The sequence below is a fragment of the Rhinoraja longicauda genome, chromosome 11, assembly GCF_053455715.1.
Source record: "Rhinoraja longicauda isolate Sanriku21f chromosome 11, sRhiLon1.1, whole genome shotgun sequence".
NCBI classification, from domain to species: domain Eukaryota; kingdom Metazoa; phylum Chordata; class Chondrichthyes; order Rajiformes; family Arhynchobatidae; genus Rhinoraja; species Rhinoraja longicauda.
Genome location: NC_135963.1, coordinates 26519448 through 26534955, shown reverse-complemented (window position 1 = coordinate 26534955; position 15508 = coordinate 26519448). Strand labels below are relative to the sequence as shown.

Here is a 15508-nt window from a genome sequence, read left to right as displayed (position 1 = left end):
CATAATAGTAAAATATTACGGAGCAGGGGAGTTCTCCTCAAGTCTTATCCAACTGTATCTTTCACTGCACAATTAAAGTGGGTAATCTTAATTTATTTTGTCCTCATTATTGTTTGTAAGGTCTTTCTATATTGTAGCATTGACCATACTGGTCAAGGTCCTTTGAATTGCTCTGAGGACATAAAAGGTAGTGATGATTAGAAAATATACATTTGTATGGACATTGTATCACCTGGGGATCTTACCTTTGGAAAGCAAGGCAAATTGTGAGGCAAGTTTTATTGTGGGTTGAGGCAGTGGAAGTAGTAGTAGAATTTTTTTGGTGATGCAAAAGTAAGTGGCAGATCTTGGGACTGCAGAAGCTGGTGGTTACCATCAGGATGTGGGCCAGTCTGATTTTTTTTTGCTCAGCAGTCCTTTGAGAGTTATTTTACATTGGTTTCTTGAGGGCATGGACAAGGGATAAGATCACCCACGATCTTATCAAGCTGAAGAAATTGTATGATCTACTTCTGCTTTTAGTAAAGATTTACTTTACCACTACTCTGGTCTGGGTCCTGTGAATGTTCATGTGTCGGATTTGCACATTCCATCTTATAGGTCACATAGTTATTAGATCATTGATCTGTGTGCTCCATTTCTGGCTTTTCAGATTTTATTCCAAATTTTTATTTTTAAACTAACACTCATCATTAATATCTTTTCATAAATTCTGATCTGTGTATTTCCAGCATTTTGTGTTTTATTTCAGATTTCAAGCATTTGCACTTTGTTTCACCTAATCACTAATTAAACCAGTAAAATCAAGAATTGGCCACTTTTTATTTGACTGGGAAAGTTACAAGGAGATCTAATAGTTGCTCAAATTCAGATGCTTTGATAAAGTTTATTGGGAAAAGTGTTTGCACTGGTGAGTTAACAATCAAGGGTTAAACTTAGATTATAAAAGGAATAAAGGAAAGGGTTTCACAGGAATACCAAATGCAGAAATTTAGGGTAGTAGGGTGTGTCTTGCTAAATGTGGTAGAAGTGGAATCTGGGGATGTGGCTAAAGTTTTGTAACTTCTTGAATGGTTATAGGTATGACCAGAGAATAAATGCTGTTTTTCAAAAATATATAGAGCTGCAGCAGACAAAATGGCAGTTATTTTTGCTTTAATGTTATAAAATATTAATTAATTGATTTGTAATGTTATTGTAGTTTCTGTGTGTCAGTTGTGTTTCGATAATATTTTGGTTTCACATTTTCCAGTTGTTAAAAATATTTTTATACTGTGACATGGAGAACGAAATTTGACTGGACATCATTGTACGTGTTAATTTTTTTTGCAGTAGTGAAGAAATACTTTAAAGATTGTTCTTCGGGGACAATTGATCATTATTAAAATTTGTTTTTAATAAAAAGTCCTAGTTGATGCTCTTTGAAAGGAGCATCAACATTTGTGTTATTTCAAATAAATCATTAATCAGGGATTAAGTTTACATAAATTTGTTTTGTTTTAGGGTCATTGACATAAATAAACACAAGTTAAATTCCACTCAGCGAGTACTTTGAGCTGTGCCTTGTTTGGACACTTCAAATTCTATCCTACCCACCTCCCAGCTGCCTTGTTCCCCTCACCACAATAACCAAGAGAGCACATTCAACGGAATGTTTTATGCATTTAACAAAAATAAATGAATAAAATGAGCATGTACTTTAAGTAGTAATATCCAATTTTTTTTTCTACTTCCAGATGAGACTGAGTCCCCAACGGTATTTGAGGCAAAATGGAGTCAGATTTTGGATCCACCTTCTCACCTGCTTTCTTTAAATCCAGCCTTGTCTAATGTGAATGTGGGAGCATTTTCCAGTGACGTGCAAGCAAAACTAAAATGTTGTTCTTCACCCAAATCGGAGATTTCAGTCTTGGGGAGAGCGGATCACTGTCTTAATGGAAATTATGCCACAGAAAACCTTGGACTTGATGTACATTGGATTAATGATGAAGAACCTCTGGTGACTGGTAAAGGCAATTGTGATCATTGGCCAAATTTTAAATCGTCTGTGAAGCCTGCTTGTGAAAAGGAATTGACTCTTTCAGAAGATATGAATTCTTCAAGTATATTTAGGATAATTGTTCAGAATTCTGACAGTCAGTTAGAACAGTGTGCTGATCTTATCGAAGACGATAATGCAAATAGTCAAAATACTTTGAATGCTAACAGTTTTTTGGTAGAAAACTCAAATCTGCAAAGTGAACCATTATCGTCTGCCATGAATGGCAAAAACGAGAAGACTACTATAATGAAAAGTATTGAACAATTGAATGCACCCGGTACAGATGAGCTATCTGAGAAATCTTCATCTGCTAGTTTAACAAACCCTACCGATTTGGAAAATCTATCACCAACTTCAAAAGAGTCTTGGAGTGTTGAGGATTTATCAGTTATTTGTGAACAGAGTGAATTATCTAAATTGGATGGTGCTGCTGATATAAACGAATTAAGTGATTCATTTTCTCGAAAAACTGACACACATGATACAGTTACTGAACTTGAAGATGAATCAGTGCAGGTTGAAAATTTTGTTGTAAAAGGTGGAGAGGATTTAGATGATTTAGCTAATACACTGATATTGGGTGATATGGATAATTTGACTGCGCTGAAAATGGACTCTGAGAGAGCGCACACTCAACGGATTGGGCCCTATGTCAATAAACAGCCAAATCTGATTACAGTACAATGTACTTCCTCAAATAATGGCAATTATGAAAATGATGAGCACTATTTTGAAAATGGTAACAGTACAATGAAACTAAATGATGAAATGACTGTTTGCCAAAAAACTAGTGACATTTTGTTCATGCAGGGATATACCACTGATCTGTCTTGCCATTCAAGCAAAATGTCACCAACTAGGATTGATGCAACAATTGATCAGTTAACCCAACCCATGAAGCAAGTTGATAATGAAGCATTGGAAGGAAATAATGGTGAGATTGTTTTAGATCTAACAAAAACAACAACAGAATCTGTGTCTAGTGAGGATTGGTTGCAAAGGTTGAACCCCTTGTGTGCTGACATGAAAAAAATGGCATCATCATCTTGCCATTCGTGTGATGTATTAGACACTCTGTCAATTCGTAATTCAACAGTGGCCTGTGTTTCTAAATCTTTGCCTTTAAAGGAAGATTCAGTAACTGAAGAGAAGGAACGAGAGGAGAGCAAATCAGAATTTTTTTTCATTCAACACCAAGAAGGCAATGCAGTGGAATCTGGAGTGGTGAATGATTTAACCAGATTAAGTATTTCTACAGATATTACAGATCAATTGAGAGACAACTATTTTAACACTCCTAATCCATCTGCTACAGTGACTGGTGCACAGGATGATGCAGAAAAAATAGCTCTAAATAATGCACAATCTCCTAGTATTCCATTTGGCGGTGCCAGACCCAAGCAACCTTTGAATTTGAAACTACAAATCCCAAAACCTTTGTCCAACCAATTATTGAATGACTTAGGCTCAACTAATCTTGCACAAAACACAAAAAATAAAAATATAGGTTTTATTGATAAAGCAGAGCTGACTGAAGATTCCTGCTTGTGTGCTTTGAATGGTTGTAATTCAGTTCCGGATTGCAGCGGTGATGTTGATGACTCTGGAGTGTGCTATACTGGTGGTTCCAAAGATATCAACTCGGATTATGTTTTGGAAACTGAAAGTCCAAATAATGACCTGCAAATTGGGCAGTTTGCAGGACAGCTTAAAAAGCCATTTACAAGTTTGGGTGATGTTGCTCCAGTATGGGTACCGGATTCCCAAGCACCAAACTGCATGAAATGTGAAATTAAGTTTACATTCACAAAGAGACGTCATCATTGCAGAGCTTGTGGAAAGGTGAGCGGTCTTTCTGGTTGTATGAGCAGTTTCCTTGTGTTTTAAGCAGTCATCTGATATAAGTAGGATTTGAATTTGTTAATCATATGTTGTGTTACTCTAGGGAAACTACCAGAAGGATATATACCATTTGATTTGTAGATGTAGCTGTTTCAGTGACCATGAAGAAATAGTTTTTAGTACTTGAACTAGTTTGCTACTTATAAAAGTAGACATACCTTGAGGAGAAATCGCAGTGGAGCTCCACTGCTACTTATAAAACATGGTGATGCACAAGAATATGCAAAGCGTGGCAAATTTCTGCTCCAGTTTCTTCTTCATGCCACTCTTTGTTTAATGCCCACTACCGCCTTCTGGCATCCTGGGGAAATCTATCTTATTGATAATTTGAGTTTATTCATAAAACTGTAAAACTCCAATAATTTGGTGTCCAATTTTTTATTTGGTTCACTGTGTTCTGTTTGACACATTCCCTTTTTTTTAACTCCCTTTAAACAATTGGCTGTATCACTCAAAGTGTAAAGGTGTTGGAAAAAGCCTCCTTAAACAGTATATAAAGGTGCTACCAGAGAGGGTGCAACACTGGATCACCTCTAAGGAAACTGTAGGGCAAGTGATTGGTGTCTGTGAACGAGCACTTTGGGACTAGTGACCATAATTCTCTAGTTTTAAAGTAGTTATGGAGAAGGATAAGGCTGGCCTCCAAATTAACGTCCTAAATTGGGGTAAGGACATTTTTTGGAGATATTAAGTGGGAACTTGCAGAGGTTGATTGGGAAAGCCTGTTTGCAGGTAAGGCGATGGATGGCATGTGGGACTCTTTCAAAAATGAGATTGCAAGATTACAGAGCAGCATGTTCCCATTTGGGTGAAGGGCAAAACTAGCAAGTTTAGGGTGCCCTGATTGACGAGAGCCATTGAGGCTCTGGTCAAAAAAAGAGGCACTTTTTAGACAACCAGGATCAAGCTAATTTCTCTGAGAGTGTAAGTGGTATTGGAGTACACTTAAGAAAGCAATGGGGCTGGCAAAATGAGGATATGAATTGGATCTGGGAGGCAAGGTAAAGGAAAGTCCCAAAAGATTCTGCAGGTATATTAGGAGTAAAAGTGGCTGGGTTGTCTTTGTGTAGAACTATTATAAGATAGGGGAGATATTAAATGAAAATTTCTCAACTGTTTTTATGGAGAAGAACATGCAAGCCCAGGAATTGAGGCATAGGATTTGTGGTGTCTTGGATTATATGAATTATCAAAGGAGGTATTGGCAGTTTTAAAGCGATTTAAGGTGAATAAACCACTGAGGTTTGACCAAGTATATCCTTTGACCTTCTGGGTATATAGGTCCAGAATACCCAGAAAGCCATTGCAGATATATTTGCACAATTAGCCACATATCAAGTTCCTGATAACTGGAATGTAGCCTATGTTGTACCGTTATTTAACAAGGATAGCAAGAACAAACCAAGGAACTACACTGTCAGTGGAAGGAAACTTGTTGGAGCTTCTTCAGACAGGATCTACCAGCTTTTGGATAGGCCTGGATTTTAGAGATAGTTGGCATGGGTTTGTGTGTGGACAATATTACAAATCTAAAGAGGGCAGCAAGGGTACTGATGAGTGCAGGGCAGTGGATGTTGTCTATATGGACTTATCAAGGCCTTTAACAAGATGCTGCGTGGTAGGCTTGTCTGGAAGGTTAGATCGCATGGGATCCAAGATAAGCTAGCTAACTGGATGCCAAGTTAGCTTGGAGGAAGAAGTCAAAGGGTAGATGTGACGGGGTGTTTTCTGATTAGAGGCCTTTGACCTTTGTGGGGTTTGTGCTGGGTCCCATGCTGTTTTGTTATATACACTAACAATGTAGTTAACATTGTTGTAAATTTGCAGACAACACCAGAAATGATGGTGCAGTAGATGGTGAGGAAGAATATGTAAGTTTGCACCAGGATCTAGATCAGATGGGAAGGTGGGAAGATGGCAAATGGAGCAATTTATAAAGGACCTTGGGGGAGGGGGACGAGGACACCATTTTCACTATGCGGGTAGTCCTTGCTGGAATAAGGCTATGGCCTGAATGCAGGCAAATGGGACTAACCCTATATGCCAACTTTATCAACATGGACATGGTGGGCAGAATGGTCTGTTTCAGTGCCTTCCAGCTCTCTGACTAACTCAGTGTGTTCTGTTTCCCACACTCTTTAAAGGCACTGGGTTTCTTGGAAAAATTATTATATTATTGTGTAACAATTTAAATTAAGTCAAAAATGTTTTTGAGTATTACTAAGATAAGGATCAGCAGTCATGAAGCATCTGTTCGTCATGAAAATCCTGATGCTGCTGGGTTATTGGATTTCTATTGTGAAGCCTTATTGCATTTGAAATTGCTGAAATTAGCTGTTACATAGTTGGAAGGCAAAATATTAGAAACCTTTTAGAATTAGAAATAGAAATCTTTCTCATCTCGCCGGTTAGGTCCAGCATGAAGTACATCAGCATTGTGTCCTCTGAAATTCTTTTCTATTGATTTCTGTACCATTCAAGTTCAGAAACTGAGCACACGATACTCTCATTTTATGATGCAATTTTAAAGTCGACTGAATGCTGAAGGTGCTGAATAAGTTGGACACCACCTATGAAAAGAACAGAATTAATGCTTCGGGTTAATGATCTTTCAGCAAAACTACATCAGAAATGGTATTGTCAGAAATAAAAATGAGAGAAATGTAACCTTTTACCACTTTCACCTTTCTAGTGTTATTGTTTGCCTTTTTGCTTATTGCCCCTCTAGGTTAGCTGCTTGACTACATTAGGATATTCATTTCCTGATTTCCCATGTTTATCAGCCCATACCTACCTATTCATAAAATGATATAGCATAGAAGCATGCCCTTCAACACTATATGGATGTTGCCCTTCAATTAACTATATTAATCCCATTTATCAGCAATTGGTCCATTGTTTTCCATGTCTCGGGAAATCAAGCTCGTCTCAACATGAAGATATTGTGCCTCCATCAACCATTCAAGCAGTGCATTCCAAATTCCAATCTTTGGATGGGAAAAACTTTTCCTTGGGCCTTAGATCTACCATCTAGATTTACAACTATCCTCGTTTAAGCCCCTCATTACTTGGTATATTTCTATCGAGTTCCCTCAGCTTCCTGTTTCAGGAAAAATAAACGCAACCTATCCAATCTTTCCTTCATTCCAGTTAGCATTTTCTGCACTTCAATTTCACTGAATTTCAGTGTAATTCAGGTTAATTTCATGAGCGATGTCCAAGACGTTGCACAGTGCTCCAGCTGTGTTCTAACCAATATTTGTAAAAGCGTATCCCAAGTTCCCTGCTCACATTCTATATCCTGGTTAATGAAAGTAAATTTCCCAATGGTTTCTGCACCTTGTATCTACACTGCTATCTTCAGGGATAATTGGACTTGCACACAAAAGATCTTTCTGTTCATTAAGGTCTTAGTATTCATGATATAGGCCCTATCCTGATTAGTTCTTGCAGATTACATCGCTTGCACTTATCAGGATTAAATTTCATTTGCCTTTGCTCTGCCCATCCTACCAACTAAATAGTGTGAACTGGTAGCCTATAGCTATCCTTCTTCCTCTCAGCACTACTGATTTTCATGTCATTTGCAAACTTAGTAATTGTACCTCTTGCAATCATATCCAAATAACATGGATAACAATTAATAAGGGTCCTAGCACAGATCTTTGTGATAGTTCACTGGTTACAGGCTTCCAATCACAAAATCAATCCACTGCCTCCTATTGCCAAGCCAAATTTAGACCCAATTTGCCATGGATCCCAAGGGCTTTAATCTTTCCAACCGGTCTCTAGAATCTTGTCAAAATCCTTACTGGTCCTTTGCACGGCTCACATTAATATGATTTGCCATCTCTACGATGGATTAAGAGCATAATGTGCTTTAATACTAAAGATGGCTAGGATTTCTTTGAGGAATAATGAATTTTCGAGTTTGTAAATACTGCCATCCATTCACATCATGAAGTGCTTTAGAGGCTGGTTGAAGTGCGCCTTCCAGACAGCTTTGAGACACTGCAATGTCCATAGTAAATGCCACCTCCCTGGTCTTGCACTCATCTCAAAAACATTGAGATAACACGAACACCTATTTATTGACTACAGCTCCGCCTTCAACACCATAATTCCAACCAAAATCATCTCTTAACTCTTGGACATAAGATACAACACCCTCTGCATCCGGCTCCTTGACACATAGCTTGCAATCAGTAAGGATAGGCAACAGAACATCCTCCACGACACAACTAAATAGCTCAATGCCAGTGTCCCTCAAGGAGGTGTTCTCTGTTACCACACTCGCGATACACTCATGACTCTGCAGCCAAATACTGCTCTAAATGAATTTATGGATGTCACCACTATAGTAGGCCAGATCTTGAACAATGGTGGGAATGAGCACAGGAAGGTAATCAGGAGCTTACTAACATGATGTCAAGACAACAACCTCTCCCACCATGTCAGCAAAATGAAGGAGTTAATTATCAACTTTATGAAACAGGTGGATTATACCCCTAGTCTGCATCGACGATGCTGAAATGCAGAGGTTGAGAGCTTCAAGCTCCTAGGCATAAATATAATCAACAATTTGCCCTGGTACAAACACTGACACTAAAGCCAAGAAAGCCCAGCAAAACCATCACTTCCTCAGAAGAGTAAGGAAATTCAGCATGTCTAAAATAACCTTGCCAATTTCTACAGATGGAATGTAGGAAAGATCCTAGCTGGATGATCAGAACTGTTTGCCCAAAACCATAAGAAATTGTATGATGGATGCAGCTCAGTCCATCATGCAGACCAGCCTCCCCTTCTCCCCACTCTGCCCACCACCATTGACTTAAACTGCACTACACTCTACCTCAAAAACAGTCGATATAATCAATTACCACTCGTACCCCTATCATTTCCTCGTTCCATTTCTGTAGGATGGAAGATGTAAAAACTATAAAATGTGTACTACCAAATTCAATAACTGCTTCTTCCCTGGTGTTATCACACTGTTGAACAAATCTCTCATAAACCAGGGATGTATTTCTAAATTCCTAATCTCCCTTGTTGCAGACCTTGCACTTTTTGTCTATCCATGCATTCTCTGTAGTTGTAACACTATATTCTGCACTGTTTTCTTTCTCCTATTGCACCACCTGTTGTTACTCATGTTTGGTATGATTATATTCATGTACGGTATAAATTACATGGATACCATGCAAAACAGATTTTCAGTGTGTCTTGATACAGATGACAATAATCAAGTCAAGTCAAGTTTATTTGTCACATACACATACACGATGTGCAGTGAAATGAAAGTGGCAATGCCTGCGGATTGTGCACAAAAAAGAATTACAGTTACAGCATATAAATAAAATTAATAAAGTTAATATAGAGAAGACAAAATTTAGTCCCTGGAGTTATAAAAGTTAACAGTCCTGATGGCCTGTGGGAAGAAACTCCGTCTCATCCTCTCAGTTTTCACAGCATGACAGCGGAGGCGTTTGCCTGACCGTAGCATCTGGAACAGTCCGTTGCTGGGGTGGCAGGGGTCCCTCATAATCTTGCTTGCTCTGGATCTGCACCTCCTGATGTATAGGTCCTGCAGGGGGGCGAGTGTAGTTCCCATGGTGCATTCTGCCGAACGCACTACTCTCAGCAGGGCCATCCTGTCCGGGGCTGAGCTGTTCCCAAACCAGACTGTAATGTTGCCGGACAGGATGCTCTCTACAGCCCCAGAGTAGACGTAATGAAGGATCCTCAGAGACACTCCGAATTTCCTCAGCTGTCTAAGGTGGTAAAGGCGCTGCTTTGCCTTACCCACCAGTGTGGCAATGTGCGTTGCCCATGTCAGATCCTCTGTGATGTGGACTCCCAAGTATTTAAAACTGCTCACCCTATCCACAGTAGACCCATTTATCTCCAGTGGCGTGTACGTCCTTGGATGTTGAGTTCTTCTAAAGTCCACAATCAGCTCCTTAGTTTTAGTGACATTCAAGAGGAGGCTATTGTCCTGACACCAGAGTGCCAGATCAGCCACCTCCTCCCGGTAGGCCTTCTCATCGTTGTCGGAGATCCGGCCCACCACCACAGTAAACCAATACCAACCAATTTGAAACTTGTCAATGCCTGACCTCTTTGGTTCATTTTAAATATTCTGTATCCATGATTGAATTAAGGTAAGAGTTTTAAAATTCAAGATTTAACCTTCATTGAATTCATACTCTTGTGGATGCTTTGTTGCCCTCCCTCCCATAATTATTTCCCATTTAACATCTTAAAAGTATTGCCTTCAGCATCATAAATCAAATCATTTAATCTGAAAATTTAAATGGTTGGTGATTCACTTCTTTCCAAATTATTTGCTATCTAAATAATTGAACTTTCTATATTGAAATCCCTCCCTTTTGTGAATTGGCAATATATTTTAGTTGAAATTGAAGTGGTGTGACAATTTGCATCTAGTCATATTCAATATTGGGGTTGTTGGGCTGGGAGAGAATATTGATTTTTGGTTTACCTTTTGGTAAATTTGGAGTACTTTATGGAGACAGTACTGGTGTTATTTTTCCAATGCTTCGGATACTTGCTAAATGTCTTGTGTAATAAAACTGAAAATATTTTCGACAAACACATTAAGCTAAAAATGGGTCATAATGTCAGCCTTTAATGAAAAACATTGCATTGGATTTGTAGTGAGGCAATGACAAATTTGATCTTGTGATTTGGACATCTCATCATGGCAAACCTATTTTGATAGAGCCACGCAGCAAAATCAGACACATCCCACACAAATTTTACAACTCTACAAGAATTCTACTATTCTCCTGTTAATTGACCACAAATTGTTGCCTATGTCTATCAATTTGCATATTTTGGAACGTGGGAGGAAACAGAGAACCCTGGGAAAATGTGCATAACTCATGAAAACAGCATTGAAAGTTGGGATTGCAGCTAGGTCACAGGAGCTGTTTACCTATTCTGAATAATCAAAGCACAGACTCGATACAATTTTCCAGAGAAAGTTTTCACAATTTGTTGTATATTCCCATGCATTTAGGGACAGTTCAAGGATTGGTGAATTAAGATATTGTATTATCTGCAAACCATAAAACATTAGCTTTCTAAATCTATCTGCATTCATTTATATTGTGGTCGTTTACTAAATCTTGTAAAAATTCTTCTGGCAATCGGTGCTGGCTCGAAGGGCCAAATGGCCTCCTGCACCTATTTTCTACGTTAATCCGTATAGTTGGTTCCTTGTCTGGCATATTTGTGGCCACCTCAATAAAATGTTTTAATTGCATAAACCAAATGTGAATTGGCATTTATAGATTTGTTTATTCTACTTGAACAATTACTGGTAATCAGTTCTAGTAACTTCCCTCACCAGATACACTGAAATTCTTCTTATGGTGACTTTCTGATTTTAGTTCTAATCTAACTTTGAACAAGGGGGCACAGTGTTGCAGCAGTAGAGTTGCTGCCTTACAGCGCTAGAGACCCGGATTCAATCCTGACGACGGGTGTTTGTCGAGTTTGTATGTTTTCCCCGTGACCTGCTTGGGTTTTCTCCAGGATCTCCGGTTTCCTCCCACACTCCAAAGGTGTACATGTGTGTAGGTTAATTAGCTTGGTATAATTGTAAATTGTCCCTAATCTGTGTTGGATAGTGTAAGTGTGCTGGTCGCTCTGGACTTGGTGGGCCGGAGGGCCTGATTCCGCGCTATATCTCTAAACTAAACTAAACACAAAAAAAACACCCTTAAATTCTTTTCTTTGAACCCTTGTGGATTCATCTTCATTCAGAATTGATCCCAGAAGTGCACACATTCCAAATGTATCTCTTGGCAAACTAGATATTTAGATTCATCTGCTCAATTTTTGCTTATGATCACCGTCCAATAACAATAGACAATAGACAATAGGTGCAGGAGTAGGCCATTCAGCCCTTCGAGCCAGCACCGCCATTCAATGCGATCATGGCTGATCACTATCAATCAGTACCCCGTTCCTGCCTTCTCCCCATACCCCCTCACTCCGCTATCCTTAAGAGCTCTATCCAGCTCTCTCTTGAAAGCATCCAACGAACTGGCCTCCACTGCCTTCTGAGGCAGAGAATTCCACACCTTCACCACTCTCTGACTGAAAAAGTTCTTCCTCATCTCCGTTCTAAATGGCCTACCCCTTATTCTCAAACTGTGGCCCCTTGTTCTGGACTCCCCCAACATTGGGAACATGTTATCTGCCTCTAATGTGTCCAATCCCCTAATTATCTTATATGTTTCAATAAGATCCCCCCTCATCCTTCTAAATTCCAGTGTATACAAGCCCAATCGCTCCAGCCTTTCAACATACGACAGTCCCGCCATTCCGGGAATTAATCTAGTGAACCTACGCTGCACGCCCTCCATAGCAAGAATATCCTTCCTCAAATTTGGAGACCAAAACTGCACACAGTACTCCAGGTGCGGTCTCACCAGGGCCCGGTACAACTGTAGAAGGACCTCTTTGCTCCTATACTCAACTCCTCTTGTTACGAAGGCCAACATTCCATTGGCTTTCTTCACTGCCTGCTGAACCTGCATGCTTCCTTTCATTGACTGATGCACTAGGACACCCAGATCTCGTTGAACCCCCCCTCCTCCTAACTTGACACCATTCAGATAATAATCTGCCTTTCTATTCTTACTTCCAAAGTGAATAACCTCACACTTATCTACATTAAACTGCATCTGCCATGTATCCGCCCACTCACACAACCTGTCCAGGTCACCCTGCAGCCTTATTGCATCTTCCTCACAATTCACACTACCCCCCAACTTAGTATCATCTGCAAATTTGCTAATGGTACTTTTAATCCCTTCGTCTAAGTCATTAATGTATATCGTAAATAGCTGGGGTCCCAGCACCGAACCTTGCGGTACCCCACTGGTCACTGCCTGCCATTCCGAAAGGGACCCATTTATCCCCACTCTTTGCTTTCTGTCTGTTAACCAATTTTCTATCCATGTCAGTACCCTACCCCCAATACCATGTGCCCTAATTTTGCCCACCAATCTCCTATGTGGGACCTTGTCGAAGGCTTTCTGAAAGTCGAGGTACACCACATCCACTGACTCTCCCTTGTCAATTTTCCTAGTTACATCCTCAAAAAATTCCAGTAGATTTGTCAAGCATGATTTCCCCTTCGTAAATCCATGCTGACTCGGAACGATCCCGTTACTGCTATCCAAATGCTCAGCAATTTCGTCTTTTATAATTGACTCCAGCATTTTCCCCACCACTGATGTCAGACTAACTGGTCTATAATTACCCGTTTTCTCTCTCCCTCCTTTCTTAAAAAGTGGGATAACATTTGCTATTCTCCAATCCACAGGAACTGATCCTGAATCTATAGAACATTGAAAAATGATCTCCAATGCTTCCACTATTTCTAGAATTTAAAATTTCATATGCTGATGTGTGGCTCAGTTTTGTACTGCGCTAGTAAAATAATCATGCCTAGTTCCATAATGGTAGTTGTCCAATTTAATGAGTGGAATTTTTAGATAGGCAGACTTCTTCAAATAAGACTTGGATCCTCAGACCAAAAAATTATGAATTGTAGATTGTCAGAAATGGCAGAACCAAAGTTTTGCAATGTAATTAGAAGAACTGCTATGAAATCAATATTCTAACCATTTGCTTGGACATCAAGACTTTTCCTGTTCTTTGAATAATGCCAAGATCTGTGTCTACTTGAGGTCACATAGAACCTTGTAATAATAATGCTAATGCTTGATTTGAAAGAAGAACCCACTTGATACCTCTGTCCCATGGTTTTATTCCATGCTATTCAGGTTATTGTGGTGTGGTTTGCAACTCTAGACTTTTCATTTGGACAATTGTGCTATTCCTGATCTATAGCCAACATGGTGTCAAGTTCCATGTGGGAACAGAAAATGCTCATCAGGTTGGACGGAGCCTGTGGAGAGAATATTCATCAACTTGAAATTTTGACCCTCTTTGTCTGCACTAGTGCTAATGCTGCCTGACCACCTGAATATTTCCAACATGTGTTTGAATTACCATTGTGAAAATGCCAACAATAAATACAGTAATTTAAAAAAATGTATGTAGAGTATTTGAACTTTGAAATCTAAGTTTTGAATTGGAATGAAATTTGCAAAACTAATTTAGATGAGAGTAATGATTGTCAGACAGAGAGATTAGTCATTTTTTTAGCCAATACGTTGATAATGTATATGTTTTATTTGTGGAGTGGTGTAGTGGAGGGTAGCAATTGAATCAATGTTTCTTGGTAATAGTCACCACGTGCTGCTATTGAAACCTAGGAGGGAATAGAAATCAATTGGATCACTTTCTCATTTGCGAGCTCGACTATTTTGAAGCAAATAAGATTAATTTGAAGTGGGCAACATATTCTCCATTTGTGGATTTATTGTCTCACTGCCTTTTATTGTACGTCAACAGAATTTTGATTTTAAGTTATGCTTTATACCAGATCAACATAAGCCAATTGATAGAACGGGTTATTTTTAAAGTCTATGTCCATAAACAGTGGTATTACTTTTTATTTAACCAATTTTTGTGCAAATTCCTTTTTGACATCTTTTTTACTTTGTAGGTTTTCTGTGCAGCTTGTTGCAGCCTGAAGTATAAGCTAAGTTATATGGACATGAAGGAGGCCCGAGTTTGTGTAACTTGCCATTCTGTTCTAACAAGTTGTAAGTTTCTTTTCCTTTATTTCTAGCCAGTAGTGTGATTTATAAAACGTTGAAATAGACTACATTAACTTATCCTTTTAAATCTTTGGCAACCTTGTCTTATAAGTACTTGAGTTTTTTGCCTAAAAGTAATATTTTGAGTTTGACAAATCTTTTAAATGATTCTTGGCCATTTAAATATTTCGTTAAAGACAGGTTCTGGAATCTGATCAACCGTTCAAATAAATTGTGGCTAATTTGCACCTGGACACTTTTTTGGGAATCTTTCTTGGCTCTTTTTAATCTAATTTCCTTGTGTAACAAAATGCTCAGTCTTGAAGGTTTCAGTTAATCTAACATTCGCAGCCTTATGTAGGAGAGAATTTCAGGTTATTTCATGTGATGTGCTTTTTGATTTCATTTTTAAATTCCTAACTCTGTCCTTAAGTTTTTCTTTCACACCCCAGCTAAGCTTCTGCTGGAGTATTGTTGCCAATTCTGGAAATCTCACTTAAAATATAAACAGTTAAGGGTGCCGATGAGGTTTACCAGGGCGCAGAGAAGAGTTGTTAATGAAGAAGCAATCAGCCTCGAGTTGGCCAAATATTGACAGGTCATAGATTTTTATTTGTCATATCATATCATATCATTATATATACAGCCGGAAACAGGCCTTTTCGGCCCTCCAAGTCCGTGCCGCCCAGCGATCCCCGTACATTAACACTATCCTACACCCACTAGGGACAATTTTTACATTAACCCAGCCAATTAACCTACATACCTGTACGTCTTTGGAGTGTGGGAGGAAACCGAAGATCTCGGAGAAAACCCACGCAGGTCACGGGGAGAACGTACAAACTCCTTACAGTGCAGC

General features: G+C 39.1%; 1 protein-coding gene across 4 annotated transcripts in view; it reads left to right on the top strand.

The window, feature by feature from the left end:
- The window catches only part of LOC144598398 (zinc finger FYVE domain-containing protein 9-like), a 125700-nt gene that overhangs the window by 27687 nt on the left and 82505 nt on the right, over window positions 1–15508 (top strand). For all 4 annotated transcript variants that reach the window (XM_078408533.1, XM_078408532.1, XM_078408534.1 and 1 more), the window contains exons 3-4: window positions 1737–3883; window positions 14556–14655. In XM_078408533.1, coding sequence (XP_078264659.1) covers window positions 1737–3883; window positions 14556–14655 — 2247 coding nt within the window. The remainder of the gene's footprint in view (window positions 1–1736; window positions 3884–14555; window positions 14656–15508) is intronic.